This window comes from Carcharhinus amblyrhynchos, chromosome 26 (genome assembly GCF_965287045.1).
Source record: "Carcharhinus amblyrhynchos chromosome 26, sCarAmb.v2.hapA, whole genome shotgun sequence".
Lineage (NCBI taxonomy): Eukaryota > Metazoa > Chordata > Chondrichthyes > Carcharhiniformes > Carcharhinidae > Carcharhinus > Carcharhinus amblyrhynchos.
The window spans coordinates 2,117,809-2,135,717 of record NC_137349.1 but is presented as its reverse complement, the minus strand read 5'-3'; the positions used below and the strand labels follow the sequence as shown (position 1 = coordinate 2,135,717).

The 17,909-nt window shown below is 46.8% G+C and overlaps 1 protein-coding gene across 1 annotated transcript in view; it reads right to left on the bottom strand.

Annotated features, from left to right (window-relative positions):
* Positions 1-17,909, bottom strand: part of LOC145358786 (transducin-like enhancer protein 1) — a 215,486-nt gene that overhangs the window by 72,162 nt on the left and 125,415 nt on the right. Inside the window, exon 8 of the mRNA XM_080213073.1 lies at positions 16,720-16,736. Coding sequence (XP_080069199.1) covers positions 16,720-16,736 — 17 coding nt within the window. The remainder of the gene's footprint in view (positions 1-16,719; positions 16,737-17,909) is intronic.

Here is a 17,909-nt window from a genome sequence, read left to right as displayed (position 1 = left end):
CTGCCCTCCAAGGGCAACTAAGGATAAACAATAAATGCTGGCCAATCAGTGACACCCATGTCCCTCAAATAAAATAAAGTAAAATACAACTATTTAACTGTATATTTCGGGTAGTTGAGCCCATGGGGGTACCTACTCATCCCGAAGCATTCAAACATCACATACCATCTATCTGACACAATGAAACAGGGGAATGTTTCAGATCATCCAAACATTACATCAGCTCCACTCTGTCTGTGACACTCAGTCACTCCTGCAGTGGGAGGGCAGCGGGAACCAGATTCATTTCACAGATGTCTTCCTGGTTTGAAAAACTGCCCAGCCCAATGCCACAATTATCTCAATTAAAACTCTTGGATCTTTTAAGCTAGTTTTCAGCCAATGTTTTGTAACTTGATTCCATCTCCTATTTTCAGAATAGGAAGGGGGTGGGGGAGAAAAGGAATTAATATGAAATGTTAAAAAAAAACTGTTTTCAGATTCAAATCGCTCCGTGGTGCCAGCTCACTCTCGCTTGAACTCCTGGCAGCTGTTTGCCCCTTGCCCTCCATGCCCCCTCCATTCCCCACATTGCTCTCCCTCACCCCACACCCCCTCCCATTCACTCCTACCACCCCTTTCCCTCCACTCACCCAACCCCCTCTCTCCCCTTCCACTCACCCCTACCCCTCTCACTCTCCCTCCACCCTCTCCATTCACCCCATCCCTCCACTCACCCCTACTCCCCTCTCTCTCCCTCCACTCACCCCATCCCCCTCTCTCTCTCCCTCCACTCACCCCTACCCCTCTCTCTCTCCCTCCACTCACCCCTACCCCTCTCTCTCTCCCTCCACTCACCCCTACCCCTCTCTCTCTCCCTCCACTCACCCCTACCCCTCTCTCTCTCCCTCCACTCACCCCTACCCCTCTCTCTCTCTCTCCCTCCACTCATCCCTAACCCCCTCTGTCTCCCTCCACTCACCCCTACCCTCTCTCTCTCTCCTTCCACTCACCCCTACCCCATCTCTCTCCCTCCACTCACCCCTACCCCGTCTCTCTCCCTCCACTCACTCCTACCCTGTCTCTCTCCCTCCACTCAACCCTACCTCCTCTCCCTCCACTCACTCCTCTTCCCTCCCATTCTCTCTCTCTCTCCATTCCCCCAGATGCCCTCTCTCTCCTTCCACCCCCACCCCTCCCAATCTCCAATCTTGGTCTCCTTCTCATTCCATCGCTGGGGCTGCTCCTTCAGTCACTGTGACCTTTCCCTCAACTTCTCCTCTCGACTTGTATCGTTTTGTCTTCAATGTCTCTCTGCTTTGTGTCCGCTGCGAGGTACTGAGTGATACGAGGGACTATTTGCTCTAGAGAAGGCGGGATTATTCTCCCCCGAGTTAAGAAGAAATTTACTCAAGTGTTCAAAATTCCAAAGAGCTTTGATCGAGAAGACAGGCAGAAACCGGGAGAAACTGGAACGAGGATTGGTAATCAGAGGGAACAGATTAAAGACAATTGCTAAAGAAATCAGCAGGTAAGACATGGGGTATTTACAGAGCGCACTGCCTGACTGGGTGCAGGAAACAGATTTAACATTCATTTCAATTTGCAGAATTATAGGGAAAGCGGGTGGGAGAGGGACTCATTAAATCACTCAAGGGCTGGAGCATGCAAGGAGGGCTGAATGGCCTTACTCTGTGCTGCAGGATTCCAACATGCAGCCTCACAGCTCCAGGAACCCGAGTTCAATTCCTGGCTTGGGTCACTGTCTGTCTGCAGTTTGCACATTCTCCCCGTGACTGCGTGGGTTTCCTCCGACACACGAAAGATGTGCGGGTTAGTTGATTGGCCATGTTGAATTGCCCCTTAGTGTCAGGTGGATTAGCAGGATAAATAGGAGGGGTTGGGGGATAGGGTGGGATTGTTGTCTGTACAAGATGAATGGCCTCTTTCTGCACTGTAGGGTTTCTGTGATTTTACGCTCCCGTTTACCCAAATTCCTCTGTCCTTAGTATTTGTACCTTGGGCTGAAGGTAAAATGATCTTCTTTGAATCAAAGGATTGGAGATCCATCATGTTTGACCTGACAATTGCTACAACAGCCAACACAGTGCCTTTGTTTGTCCACAGGGAATGTGTTGATAAAGATGTAGCACATCTGTCAGGCATGCTTGCCTTCCTTATTAATAATTAGCTGCCTCAATGTACACAGTGATCATGGGACCAGGAAATGGGACAATGAGTTTTAGCTGCTGTATCACCCAGCGTTTTGCTCAAATGGCCCCAAACCCGAATGTTGCAGAAAGAACTTAACCCTCATCTATCCACGCTGTAAGCTCTCAAGTTAGGAGAACGTTGGCCTCTCTCACTGGGGCTCTTCCCAAAACTCCAAACTTGTCCGCAGAGGTGGCATTGCACTACTACAGAATTCCCACAGTGCAGAAAGAGGTCACTCAGCCCATCGAGCCTGCAACAATCCCAACCCCGGCCATATCCCTGTAACCCCACATATTTACCCTGATCACCCTGACATTAAGGGGCAAATTAGCATGGCCTATCAACCTAACCGACGCATCTTTGGACTGTATGAAGAAACTGGGGCACCCAGAGGAAAGCCACATATACATGGGGGGTGTTAACCACTGTGCTACCATGTCAAGTCATTACACTTTTCACGCAGAGTGGTGAGTATCTGGAATAAGCTGCCAGAGGTAGTAGGAGAGGTGGGTACAATTTTGTCTTTTAAGAAGCATTTAGACAGTTACATGATAAAGATGGGTATAGAGGGATATGGGCCAAATGCAGGCAACTGGGATTAGCTTAGGGGTTTTTAAAAAAAGGGCAGCATGGACAAAGTTGGGCTGAAGGGCCTGTTTCCCTGCTGTAAACCTCTATGATTCTAAGTGTGATTTATTCCAATTCCTAGGGTATCAAATCAATCCAGCCGGTCAGTTCTGCATCGTTCAGTCCACGTCCTCTGTTTTTGTTTTACAAATTTACACTCATCGGGTGAAAGCATTCCAGTGCTGGAGGAATGAGCCCACTTGTACTTCTGTGTTTAGTGGTGGCATCAACCAAAGGTCACCAAGAATCCTTTGAAGACAGCTCCAGCTGCACGGTTTAATGATTTCCTCTTTCCACACTTTCTAAGGTTTCACGTTAGACCCTTTGTGGGAATAACCTGTGGCATGGCAGTATGGGGTGGATTATGTGCCCACAGGGATTTGTATTCAATACAGCAAGGCTCCTTAGTCAGTGGAAAGAGTATAATCAGCCCTTTAACTGCAATGTGTTTCTGAACCTAAAGGTGAAGAAAATAAAGCTATGATACTCCTGACACTGCATTTTCTATCTGCATGAACATACACACTCATGGGACACACACACACACACACACACACACACACGGGACACACATACACACACACACACACACGGGACACATACACACACACACACAGGACACACACACATACACACACACATGGGACACACACACACACATACATACAGGGGACACACACATACACACACACACGGGACACACACACACACATACATACATACAGGGGACACACACACACACACACACACACACACATATATATATATAGTCTGCATTGTAATATTGAACACCCAAATCTCATTTGGCAACTTGAGTTCAAATAATTAGCTAAAGAAGTGAGGTGAGGCACGTTTATTTTGCTCAGCTAGTTCTGACGATCAGCAATACACTGCCTGGAAAGGACGCTGGAAAACCATTTAGTACTAACTTTCAAAAAGGGAATTGGGTAAATACTTCATGACAGGAAAATGTTGTTGCTACAGGGAGCTAGCAGGGCACTGGGACTAATCGGATAGCTCTTTCCAAAAACCAGCAACGATGTCAACAAAGGCTAAGGAAAATTACAGCTCAGGAAAAGGCCTTTCGGCCCCTCCAAGTCTGCACCGACCATGCTGCCCGTCTGAACTGAAACCCCCTACCCTTCCTGGGACCATATCCCTCTATTCCTATCATAGGATTGTAAAAATCCTACCAAGCAGAAGGAGGCCATTCGGCCCATCGAGTCTGCACCCACAGCAATCCCACCCCAGACGCCAACGCCATAACTCCACACATTTGTCCCGCTAATCTCTCTAACGTACACGTCCCAGGACATTATGGGCAATTTAGCATGAGCAATCAACCTAGCCCACACATCTTCAGACTGTGGGAGGAACCCGGTGCACCTGGAGGAAACCCACGCAGACACGTGGAGAACATGCAATTTCATAGAACTCTGCAGTGCAGGAGGAGGCCATTTAGCCCATCTAGTCTGCACTGACAACAATCCCACCAAGGTCCTAATCCCTTAATCCCACATATTTACCCCACTAATCCCTCTAAACAATGCATCCTGGGAAAATAAGGGGAAATTTAACATGGCCAATACAACTAACCCACGCGTCTTTGGACGGTGGGAGAAAACCGGACCACCCAGAAGAGTCAGAGTCATGGAGAGAATGCGCAAACTCCACACAGACAGTAATCCAAGCCAGGGATCAAACCCAGGTCCCTGGAGCTGTGAGGCTGCAATGTTAAGCAATGTCCCACCATGCCATCCTATTCATGTATTTGTCAAAACGTTGGTATGCCGGCGTTGGACTGGAGTAAACACAGTAAAAAGTCTGACAACACCAGGTTTTAATCCAACCGATTTATTTGATAGTAAATGCACAAGCTTTCGGGGTTAGTCCCTTCGTCAGGTGAATGGAGAGTTCTGGCCTCAGACAGAGCGTATAAAGCACAGACTGTTTAGAGATTACTGATTAGAATGCGAATCCTTACACCTAACCTGCTGTTCAAGACCTGAAGTGGTTGACAATGTGAGTGGAAGGAGCACTGATCACAGGTTAAAGAGATGTGGATTGTCTCCAGACAGTACAGTGAGGTTTTGCAAACCCAGGCAAGTCACGGGGGTTACAGATAGTGCGACATGAACCCAAGATCCCTGTTGAGACCGTCCTCATGTGTGCGGAACTTGGCTATCAGTCTCTGTTCAGCGACTCTGCACTGTCGTGTGTCGTGAAGGCCGCCTTGGAGAACGCTTACCCGAAGGTCAGAGGCTGAATGCCCGTGACCACTGAAGTGTTCGCCAACAGGAAGGGAACAGTCTTGCCTGGTGATTGTCGAGCGATGTTCATTCATCCGTTGTCGTAGCGTCTGCATGGTCTCCCCAGTGTACCATGCTTCGGGACATCCTTTCTTGCAACGTATCAGGTAGACAATGTTGGCCGAGTTGCAAGGTACATGGTAAATACTCTTGCAACTCGGCCAACATTGTCTACCTGATACGTTGCAAGAAAGGATGTCCCGAAGCATGGTACATTGGGGAGACCATGCAGATGCTACGACAACGGATGAATGAACATCGCTCGACAATCACCAGGCAAGACTGTTCCCTTCCTGTTGGCGAACACTTCAGTGGTCATGGGCATTCAGCCTCTGACCTTCAGGTAAGCATTCTCCAAGGCGGCCTTCACAACACACGACAGCACAGAGTCGCTGAACAGAGACTGATAGCCAAGTTCCGCACACATGGGGACGGTCTCAACAGGGATCTTGGGTTCATGTCGCACTATCTGTAACCCCCGTGACTTGCCTGGGTTTGCAAAACCTCACTTACTGTACTGTCTGGAGACAATACACATCTCTTTAACCAGTGTTCAGTGCACCTTCCACTCACATTGTCAGCCACTTCAGGTCTTGAACAGCAGGTTAGGTGTAAGGATTCGCATTCTAATCAGTAATCTCTAAACAGTCTGTGCTTTATATGCTCTGTCTGAGGCCAGAACTCTCCATTCACCTGACGAAGGGACTAACCCCGAAAGCTTGTGCGTTTACTATCAAATAAATCGGTTGGATTAAAACCTGGTGTTGTCAGACTTTTTACTTTGTCAAAACGGCCCTTAAAGTCAGTATCATATCTGCTTCCACTACCTCCCCGATAGCAAGTTCCAGGCACCCACCACCCTCTGTGTAAAAAAACTTGTTCATACATCTCCTTTAAACCTTGCCCCTCACACCTCTGTCCCTATTGATTGGCTGATCCACCATCCTGGTCTCCTTCTGTGCCAGGATTCTAAGTTAAAGGGTCTATGCATTGAAAAGGTGGAGTACTGTTCACAGAATATCGACAGTGCAGGAGGCAGCCATTCGGCCCATCAAGTCTGCACTGATCACAAACCCACCCAGGCCCTGTTCCCATAGCCCTACATACTTACATTACTAATGCCCTGACTCAAGCGTCAATTTAACATGGTCAATCCACATGACCTGCACATCTTTGGGTTGTGGGAGGAAACCAGAGCAAACCCACACAGACACAGGGAGGATGTGTAAACTCCACACAGACAATGACTCGAGGCTGGAATTGAACCAGGCCCCTGGCGTTGTAGCTAACCACCATGCCACTGTACCACCCGCTGTTCAGAGTTAGTTTTAATATAAGGAGCTTTTCAATAAAATGGAATGCAAAGTTCACAAAGATTAACCAAATTTGGGTGATGGCATCAAATAACAAGCAAAGTTTTCTTGCTAGCAGAAACACAGATTGAAATTCTACCAATTAAATTATCTTAAATGCAGTCATCAAATAACTTCACATTAAAACAGCTTCTTTTCTTAAAAATAAATTATTTCTCCAATAAGTTGGGTGGCATGGTGGCACAGTGGTTAGCGCTGCTGCCTCTCAGCACCAGGCCTTGTGTGACTGTGTGGAGTTTGCACATTCTCCCCATGTTTGGGTGGGTTCCTCCAGGTGCTCTGGTTTCCTCCCACAGTCCAAAGGTGTGTTGGTTAGGCACATTGACCGTGTTAAATTCTCCATCAGTGTACCCAAACAGGTGCCAGAATGTGGCGACTAGAGGATTTTCATACTGACTTAATTGCAGTATTAATGTAAGCCTACTTGTGACTAATAAATAAACTTTACTTTCAATTAGGTACCAACTGGGTCAAGAAATGAGGAACTCCCAGTGTAGGAGCTCACCAGCCAGTGACTGCTTCTGAGTATCGCTGATCTTACAAAGTGAACCTGGAAAACAGACAGAGCGGAGAGGACTCCACAAATATCCCAGCCTACGATAAATTTGTTGGGAACATTTACACTTTAGCTGCCAGTCTGTGACATTCAGAGAAGAGAACCCCAGGCAAGACTGGAGGGTAGCAAATGTGGTCCCGTTGTTCAAAAAAGGTAGTAGGGATAACCCTGGGAATTATAGGCCGGTGAGTTTGACGTCGGTGGTAGGGAAGTTAATGGAAAAAATACTTAGGGGTAGGATGTATGCGCATTTGGAGCGTTGCGATCTGATTAGGGATATGCAACATGGCTTTGTTAGAGGGAGGTCTTGCCTTACGAATCTGGTGGAATTCTTTGAGGAGGTGACAAAAACGGTTGACGATGGGAGAGCCGTTGATGTCATCTATATGGATTTCAGTAAGGCGTTTGACAAAGTCCCTCACGGTAGGCTGGTAGAAAAGGTTAAGGCGCATGGGATACGAGGCCAGGTAGCTAGGTGGATTGAGAACTGGCTGGGAAATAGGAGACAGAGGGTAGTTGTGGAGGGGACCTTGTCGGGCTGGAGGCCAGTGACCAGTGGTGTGCCGCAGGGCTCAGTACTGGGACCTCTCCTCTTTGTAGTCTACATAAATGACTTGGAAGAGAGCGTAGGTGGTGTGATCAGCAAGTTTGCTGATGACACCAAGATGGCAGGGTTGGCGGGTACGGAACTGGATTGTCAGGTGATACAACAGGATATAGATAGGTTGGTGCAGTGGGCAGATAGGTGGCAGATGGCATTTAATCCTGACAAATGCGAGGTGATGCATTTTGGACGGAATAATGCAGAGAGGAGCTATGTGATAAAAGGTAGGCCGATTAGGAGTATAGACATACAGAGGGACCTGGGAGTGCAGGTTCACAAATCCATGAAGGTTGCGTCACAAGTGGAGAAGGTTGTTAGGGAGGCTTATGGGATGTTAGCCTTTATAGGAAGGGGCATAGAGTATAAAAGCTGCCGTCTAATGCTTCAGTTGTACAGAACGTTGGTTAGACCGCATTTGGAGTACTGCCAGTTCTGGTCACCTTACTACCGGAAGGACGTGGAGTCTCTGGAAAGGGTGCAGAGGAGGTTTACCAGGATGTTGCCTGGCATGGGGGGACTGGGTTACGAGGAGAGATTGAAGAAACTGGGGCTATTCTCCTTGGAAAGATGGAGATTGAGAGGGGACATGATAGAGGTATATAAGATACTGAAGGGAATAGATAGAGTTAATAGTGAGAGACTGCTCCCTAGACTGGGTACGAACATGAGAGGTCATCATTTAAGGGTGAGGGGGGGGAGGTATAATTTGGAGGTGAGAAGAAGGTTCTTTACGCAGAGAGTTGTGGGGGTCTGGAATGCGCTACCGAGTAGGGTGGTGGAGGCAGGAACGTTGGACTCATTTAAGATGCAGTTAGATAGGCACATGAGTGAAACGAGAATGGAGGGATATGGTAGGGGCTATTAAATAGGGTTAAACCTCGGGAGACACCGGAAGGACAGGCTGTATGATTAATATTTTTGTCTTTATTCCACAGGTGGAGGTCCACCTCGTGTCAAGCGAGGGGCATGCACACGGCGGGTCGTGCGTGGAATGCTCTTGGAAGTCCAGGAGTGGCCTAGTACTTCATGTCGGTGTGTGTGCTTGATCCTGGACCGATAGACGGGCGCCGCAACAGCTCGGTGACTATCACTGCTAGCTGTGCAGACACATGGATTTGGGCCTGTGTCTGTGGGAGTTTGTGCATTCTCCCTGTGGTTGCGTGGGTTTCCTCCGGGCGCTCCGGTTTCCTCCCACACCCCAAAGATGTGCTCTTAGGCTAATCGGTTTTTACCAAATTGACACTATTCTCCCCTGAATCTGGCTAAGTTAGGGGTTCCATTCGTAGACACGCAGGGTAGAATAGGTGTAGGGTGATGCGGTGGCGCGGGCTCGTTGGGCCGAAGGGCCTGTTTCCCGTGCTGGGTTGTTCTTTGTTCAAGTAAGCTTCCAATTTTACATGATAATGGACAGAATGACCAGATAATCGCCTGGTCATGTTGAGGGCAGGGCACTAAAGGACTTCATCATCTGGTCTAAATCACATGAATTTTTTCATGTCTACTCCACAGGAACATGCAACTTTGCTAATCCAAAAGATGTTACTAATATATTACAATCCACCCAACCCAAGGTACATCCTTCTGACTCAGAAGCTGGGGGCCACATTCCTAATAATAGCTTTCCATTCACGCCAGTAGGATTCTCTAGCCTGCAGGTTTAATGGCAGCATGGGGTGACATTGATGGGAAATCCTATTGACAGTCGCGGCACCAGAGAATCCGATTGCTGGAGGACAGCACGCTGCCTTCCACCACCAGGAAACACCGGCTGGGAGGCCGGAGAATCTCACCCAATTGTCCAAGACATCCCAATTCCCAAAGCCAGCTACACCTGGTTGTGACGCTCTGACCTGTGACTCTGAACCGGTGGGTTTAAACTCCAACCCAAAAGACCATAAGACATAGGAATGAATTAGGCCACTCGGCCCATCAAGTCTGCTCCGCCATTCAATCAAGGCTGATATTTTTCTCATTCCATTCTCCTGTCTTTTCCTCATAACCCCTGATCCTCTTATCAATCAAGAACCTATTTCTCCCAAAGACACCCAATGACCCGGCCTCCACAGCCTTCTGTGGCAACGAGTTCCACAGAAATTGAGTAGCAGATACAACTGGCCAATGTAATGCAGGGTGGAAGGAGTGTTGCATTATAAAAAGCACGACACCTTTTAGCTGAACCTTTGAAATGGCTCCCTATATGTGTGGATTTAAATAACAATGAGGTGCTATTAAATCAGAGGGGTTACAGAATCATTCCAGTTGGTGTTCAGCCCATCAAACCAATGGCAGCTCTCTGTACAGCAATCCAGTCACTCCCACTCTTCCAATGTCACAACTAGCCATAATAATGAGTCTTATAACACAGGAGGCCATTTGACCCACCACGCCATTCCTGGCTCTTTGAATGAGCCATCCAATTTATTCCCATATCCTACCTCATGATACCTTGCAAAGCCTAACACCACCAAAAGGGGAGTCATAGAGCTTAACAACATGGAAACAGGCCCTTCAGCTCAACTTGTCCATGCTGCCCATTTTTTTAAAGCCCTAAGCTAGTCCCAATTGCCCACATCCCTTTATATCCATTTTACCCATGTGTAACTGTCTAAAAGACAAAATTGTACTCGTCTCTACTACTACGTCTGGCAGCTCGTTCCAGACACTCACCATCCTCTGTGTGGAAAAAAATTGCCCCTCTGGACACTTTAGTATCTCTCCCCTCTCACCTTAAACCTATGCCCTCTAGTTTCAGACTCCCCTATCTTTGGGAAAAGATATTGACTATCAAGCTGATCTGTGCCCCTCGTTATTTTATAGACCTCTATAAGAACATCCCTCAGCCACCTACGCTCCAGAGAAAAACGTCCCAGTCTATCCAGTCTCTCCTTATAACTCAAAACATCAAGTCCCGGTAGCATCCTAGTAAATCTTTTCTGCACTCTTTCTAATTTAATAATATCCTTTCCATAATAGGGTGGGCAGAATTGTACACAGTATTCCAAGCGTGGCCTTACCAATTTCTTGTACAACTTCAACAAGACATCCCAACTCATGTATTCAACGTTCTGACCAATGAAACCAAGCATGCCGAATGCCTTCTTCACCACTCTGTCCACTTCTGACTCCGCTTTCAAGGAGCTATGGACTTGTATCCCTAGATCTCTTTGTTCTGTAACTCTCCCCGACACCCTACCTTTAACTGAGTAAGTCCTGCCCTGGTTCAATCTACCAAAATATATCACCTCGCATTTGTCTAAATTAAACTCCACCTGCCATTCATCAGCCCATTGGCCCAATTGATCAAGATCCTGTTACAATCCGAGATAACCTTCTTCATTGTCCACTATGCCACCAATCTTAGTGTCAGCTGCAAACTTACCAACCATGCCTCCTGTATTCTCATCCAACTTATTAACATAAACGACAAATAACAGTTGACCCAGCACTGATCCCTGAGGCACATCGCTGATCACAGGCCTCCAGTTTCAAAAACAACCCTTTACAACCATCTTCTGGCTTCTGACATCAAGTCAATTTTGTACCCATTTAGCTACCTCACCCTGGATCCTGTGAGATTTAACCTTATGCAACAAACTACCAAGGAAGGAAAAAGAATCTGGGCGATCATCTCCTCCCTCGTCAGTGGGTTCTTGCTGTGCACACACTGGCTAACTGCCACAAAAAAAATCATTAAGCAATACAGCATTCCATTGGCTGCTTTTATGATTGCATTCAGAAGCAGCGCCTTGCCTGCAATGAGAATTCCATCACCATTGCTCAGAGAATTCTGGATGAATGATGGAAGTGATTCTGGGAAGATTGCTCAGCTGTGGTTTTCAAAGGGAACACATCGCTCATAAACGACGCCAAGAGGCTTTTGTTTGCTCCTTCATCAATTCCAAATGGTCACAAATCTCAGAAAGAACCCACAAATACAGATAGACCTTCCCTACCAGCTTTCATTGATTCAAAGATATCTCCAGGGCCAGAGCTCAGTGTCTGCCTGCACAACAATACATTTTAATTGTAACAAATCACCAGGGCTGAAGGTTTTAGGAACAGAATGTTTTTTTCCACTTCAAGGATCATAAAATCCCTGCAGTGCAGAAGGAGGACATTTGTCCCATTGACAATCCCACAAATCCCACTCAGACCCTATTCCCGTAACCCCTCATATTTACCCTGCTAATCCCCCTGACACTAGGGTTAATTTAGCATGGCCAACCAACCTAGAAAACATTTCTTCACCCAAAGAGCGGTGAGCCTGTGGAATTCATTACCCCAGGAAGTAGCTGATGCCAAAATAATGAATGTATTCAAGAGGCGGCTGGATATAGCACTTGGGGAGAATGGGGTCAAAGGTTATGGAGAAAAAGCAGGATTAGGCTATTGAGTTGGATGATCAGCCATGATTGGAGCAGGCTTGAAGGGCCAAATGGCCTCTTCCTGCTTCTATCTTCTAAGTTTCCATGTTAATCCCTAGAGTGCCATTCAGCCCATCAAGCCTGCACCAACGCTGACAGAGCATCCCACCCAGGCTCTATCCCCGTAATCCCACACATTTACTCTAACACCTCCTAACCTACACATCTTGTAAAAATTCTCCAACTCGCTGGCAACGAGTATGGGTACTGAGGAGTTCGGTGAATTTCGTCCTATATCAATGATTCACATGTGGAGATTAAACGTAATTTTTTTTCCCCCAAGGTTGACACAAAACTAGGTGGAAGTGCAAGTTATGAGGAGGATACAAAGGTGCATCAGGGGGATTTGGAAGGGCTGAGTGAGTGGGCAAATGTTTTCCAGATGGAGTACAGTGTGGATAAACATGAGGGTTTTTTAATTCATTTTTGGGGTATGGGTGTCACTGGGTGGCCAGCATTTACTGCCCATCCCTAGTTGCCCCTGGAGGCAGTTGAGAATCAAGCACATTGTTGTGGGTCTGGAGTCACATGTAGGCCAGACCGGGTAAGGACGGCAGATTTCCTGCCCTAAAGGACATTAGTGAACCAGATGGGTTTTTCTGACAATTGGCAGCAGTTTCACGGTCATCAGTAGATTCTCAATTCCAGATTTTTTTTATTGAATTCGAATTCCACCATCTGCCATGGCTGTTATCCACTTTTGTAGTTAAAACAGAAATGCAGAGTATTTCTTAAATGGGGAGAGGCTGGGAAGTGTTGACGGTCAAAAGGAATTTGGGTCTCTGTTCATGAGTCACTGGAAGCTGACATGCAGGAACAAGAAGCAATTAATAAGACAAATCATTTGGTGGCCTTTATTTAAAAAAAACTGAAGTGTGAAGATGTCTGATTGCAATTATATGGAGTCTTTGTGAGACCCCACCTGCAGTACTGGGTACAATGTTGGCCTCTTTACTCAAGGAAAGACATACTTGCCATAGAGGGAGTACAACAACTCCTGGGATGGAGGGACTGTCCAATGTGGAGAGATTAAATAGAATCATAGAATCCCTACAGGACAGAATAAGGCCACTCAGCCCATCAAACCTGTACCGACCACAATCCCAGACAGGCCCTATTCCCGTAACCCCACATATTTACCCTGCTAATCCCCCTGACACTAGGGGTAACTCAGCCTGGCCAATCAACCTGACCCACACATCTTCGGACGGAGCCTTTATTCTCTGAAGTTTAGAAGAATAAAAGGTGATCTCATTCAAACAAACAAAATTCTTACAGGGCTCGACAGGATCAGTGCAGGAAGGATGTTTCCCCTGGCTTGGGGAGTATGGTCTAGAACCAGGGAGACAGTCTCAGAATAAAGGGGAGGCCACTTGGGGCAATACTCTTATTTGTGCCCTCAAAGCCCTATGCAATCCTAGTAATGTTTCCTTACCTTGTACTACAAATCTCTGTGCAATAAAGGCCAACATGCCATTTGCTTTCCCAATTGCTTGCTGCGCCTGCATGCTAATGTTGTGACCCTTGCGTGAGTGCACCAAATTCTCTGAATATCAGCATGTAAAAAATTAAACACCTTTCAGGAAAGTATTCTGCTTTTCTAATACTCCCACCAAAGTGAATACCTCACACCCCCATTATTAAAATCTATCTACCACCTTGTTGCTCATTCACCCAGCCTGTTAGATACAGCCTTTGCATCCTGCTCACACACCGGCTCCCAGCAAAGGGTGGGCCCTTTCAAAAGAACAATCACCTCCAATAATCCGGAAAGTTGTACACAGTCTTACCACCCATTCACAAAGGATTCGACTGCAGCGGGAAGGGAAAATCCTGCTGGGCTGAACAGTCGGCAAATGCCGGCCATTACGTCAGCACAAGGCTTCAGAATTCAATTACAATCTGCTGTACAGCCCACTTTGGATGTTTAAACCTCATTCTTTCCCAGGATTTTATGTGGAGCAAAGTATATGTCCAATGATATGCAGGTCAGGTTGGCTGGCCATGCTGAATTGCCTCTTAGTGTCAGGGGAACTGGGGAAATGGGTTACGGGGATAGGGCCCGGGTGAGATTGCAGTCGGTGTAGACTCAATGGGCCAAATGGCCTCCTGTAGGGTTCTATGGTACTTCCACTCCTAGCCACAGCTCCACAAAGCAGCCAAGATCCAGGAAATAATTTCTGCAAACATTGAAATTGGGTGAAATTTGCAATGGAAAAGTAGCCATCCAACTGCTTCATAGGATTTCCATGCTACAATAGATGAGGAGCAGCAATTCTAAGCAAGAACTCATAAAGCAAAAGACTAATGGGATCAGATAGAATGGTGGCTTTACATCTGTCCAATATTATTTTGCACTGCTTTCAGTTTGTAAGTTACAGAAAGTGTGAAAATCAACACTGAACTTGACCCAGTAGGGATGTGATGGGAGAGTTTGCTTCAAATTCCACCCAGCATGAGGTGGTGGTGTCGTGGTATTGAGACGGGACTAATAATAGAGACCCAGGGCAAGATCTGGGGACCCGGGTTCGAATTCCGCCGTGACAGATGGTGGAATTTGAATTCAATAAAAATCTGGAATTAAAAATCTACTGATCACCCTGAAACCACTGTCGATGGAACCAGAAAAACACATCTGATTCCCTGATGTCCTTTAGGGAGGGAAATCTGCTGTCCTTGGTCTGGCCTCCATGTGACTCCAGACCCACAGCAGTGTGATTCACTCTTAAAGGCCGTCAGGGATGGACAATAAATGCTGACCCAGCCAGCGATGCCCATGTACCATGAACAAATAAAAAAATAGTTAAAAACATGCGCCGGAACTCTACCACTCGCCCATCACAGAATCAGAGTGGGCGAGGGTCCAACAACCAGAAATTTCCGTTGACTTCAGGCAGGAATTTCTGGTCTCGCCAGAGCGAGCATTCCCATCGAGTTACATCTAACGGCCTTTTCCCAGGCAGTGTACGGTGCAGCAGTGCCAGTGAACCCTATCCAAAACCGGGGTGAGGGGGCGGTGGTGGTGGTGACTGGGTTGAAGGATTTACGTGTCAAGGACTGACATCCCAAGCAGAAATCAGGATATGTTAGATTCCCATTAAAGCAGGGAACAGTTCCTTCCATTCCCCAAAAGAGCAATGTACAAAGTGGCCTTTCACCTGCCTCAACTTGGCAGGGTGACTTTGCTCAACTTAAACCCCATAACACGACTGATGGTAACTGACTGAATATAAATCGTATAGCAAGCTTTATAGAAGGGAATTCCAACCTGCCCTTCTCTCATCGCCCCCTGAGGCTCAGCAATCTGGCCCTTAAAAGGTCAACCAACCAGTCTCATTTGTGTGTCTACGTTTTTTTATTTGGTGTATTTGTGACCTTCTATTTGAGAAAGGCTGTTTTTAAGCACTATTACCTCATTGCTGGCTGTATCCTAAATCAAAACACCTTCGACCTGTTAGAAGAAGCAACTCGCAATAAAGTTAACGGGACAATGGATTTAATCATCATCTGAGCCCCACAGCCCCACTGTATGACTTAGCTGAAGATCAAAGCTTGGTGAACCCTCACCAGAACTGTTCTTACATTAGGTTTAAATTGGACCAGTACTGCTATCTTTCACGAAGGTTATCCATTCTGTTGTGCCTTTTATGAGACTGTCAATTGTTTGGGAATCTTTCCACTTGCTTCTTAAATCATATTAAACAATGCAGAACGAGGCCATTTGACCCATTGAGACTGCAGCAGCAACAGTCCCACCCGGACCCTATCCCAGTAACCCCATGCATCTACCCTGTTAATCCCCCTGACAGTAAGCAGAAATTTAGCATGGCCAATCCACCTCACCCGCACATCTTTGGATTGTGGGAGGAAAGCAGAGCACCCTGAGGAAACCCACACAGACATGGGGAGAATGTGCAAACTCCACACAGACACGGGTTCCTGACACGGTGAGGCAGCAGTGCTAACCACTGTGCCACTCCGCTGCCCCAGGGGAATGTTAGTGAAACAAATATAAAATTCCAAGCCTCAGGACAGAAGACAGCGGGCGTGATCTTACCGGGTATTCACGTCACACCCCCGCTGCAGCGAGGTCAGAGAATTTGGCGCCCAGCCAAATCTCTGTTCACTGCAGCAGGATGGGAAAGTCGCGCCATCATGAATGGCCTTAATATTCCGACTGTCACATATAACCTGTGTGCGTACCACTATCACGCTGGACGGGAGGTATGTATTTGCGGTGATGTGTATAATAAATGCCCAACTGCCATCTCACATGCCAACAGGGATTGCATGGCATTAGCCGAGCATTTGATTCAATATAAACCACTGAGGCCATTTGCCCCCCAAAAGACGACATCTGAAAATAACTTTGACTCCATTTCCCACGTTTGTCACGCACAGGTACAGGCGCTCAGCAGACTGAACAGAGTCTGCTCACCCCCACCCCCGCCCCCCGCCCCCCACCCCCGCCCCCCACCCCCACCCCCACCAAAAAACATTACACCCTGGCATCGCTCCGGCTTAACAAGCAGAGTCACTAACTCCCTTACGATGCATTTCTGGAAGTAATTGTTCTGTTTGACCTCCTCTGTTTTCTTCATAAAAAGGATAGGAACAAAATGTCACTACTTACTGAGCCTTGGTCTCTGTCTGACTCGGTTGGAAGTACACCAGACCATAAGGAACAAGAGAAACAAAAACTAAGTTAGTCATTTGCCCTTCAGCGTGTGTCATATAAAACACAAACCATTCACTCTGCTTCATGACTACAACAGAGGAAATGTCAAACACTGAACCCATCCAATTCAGACCTTCGAAAGGTCAATCTCTCTTGTATACCATTTCCCACTGCAACATCCAGTCGATTCTTTTTTTTAAAGAAAGAAAACATTTTTGAGGTAATATTGTGCCCTGTGATGGCAGCACAAAAACACAGAACCTCGTCGCTTGCCATTTCAATGAATTCACCAACCTGCCAATTTCAGGTCAATGCCTCCCCCATCCATGGATGACTCCCCCCTACACAGATACCCGCACCCTCTCACCCAAATCCCAAAGCGGCTGAGGGAATTTAAACTCAATGAATGAATAACTTGCTAATCTCATTAATAATGATCAAGAAATACCAAACATTATAAAAACCCATTTGCTTCACTAATGTCCTTCAGTGGAGGAAATCTCTCATCCTTTCCAATCTGGCCTCAATGTAACTCCACATTCGCATTATATGGTTGATTCTTCATTGCCCGGTGAAATGGCCCTAGCAAACCACTCAGGTGTATCCCACTCCAAATATATTTTATTATTAAATTGCAAACAATTCAACATTCTAACCACCCTTACGTGTCACAGAATCCCTATAATCCATTTGGCCCATCAAATCTGCATCAACACTCCAACACTGTATCTTACTCCTCTCCCCTGCCCTATTCCTCTAATCCCACCACTCACCATGATTGATCCATCTAACCTTGGGACACCAAGGGGCGATTTAGCATGGCAAATCAACAATAATACTCCTGAGTGTGTGGCCTTCGACTCGATTTTCAAGTTTGCTGATGGCACCACTGTAGTGGGCTGGATCTCAAACAATGACAAGACAGAGTACAGAAAAGAGATAGACAATCTAGTGAACTGCTGTGACGACAATAATCTCGCCCTCAATGTCAACAAAACAAAGAAGATAGTCATCGGCTTCAGCAAGCGTAGTGGAGGACATGCTCCTGTCTACATCACTGGGGACGAAGTAGAAATGGTCGAGAGCTTCATATCTTGAATTGTCCAGATAACCAACAATCTGTCCTGGTCCCTCCAGGCTGACAC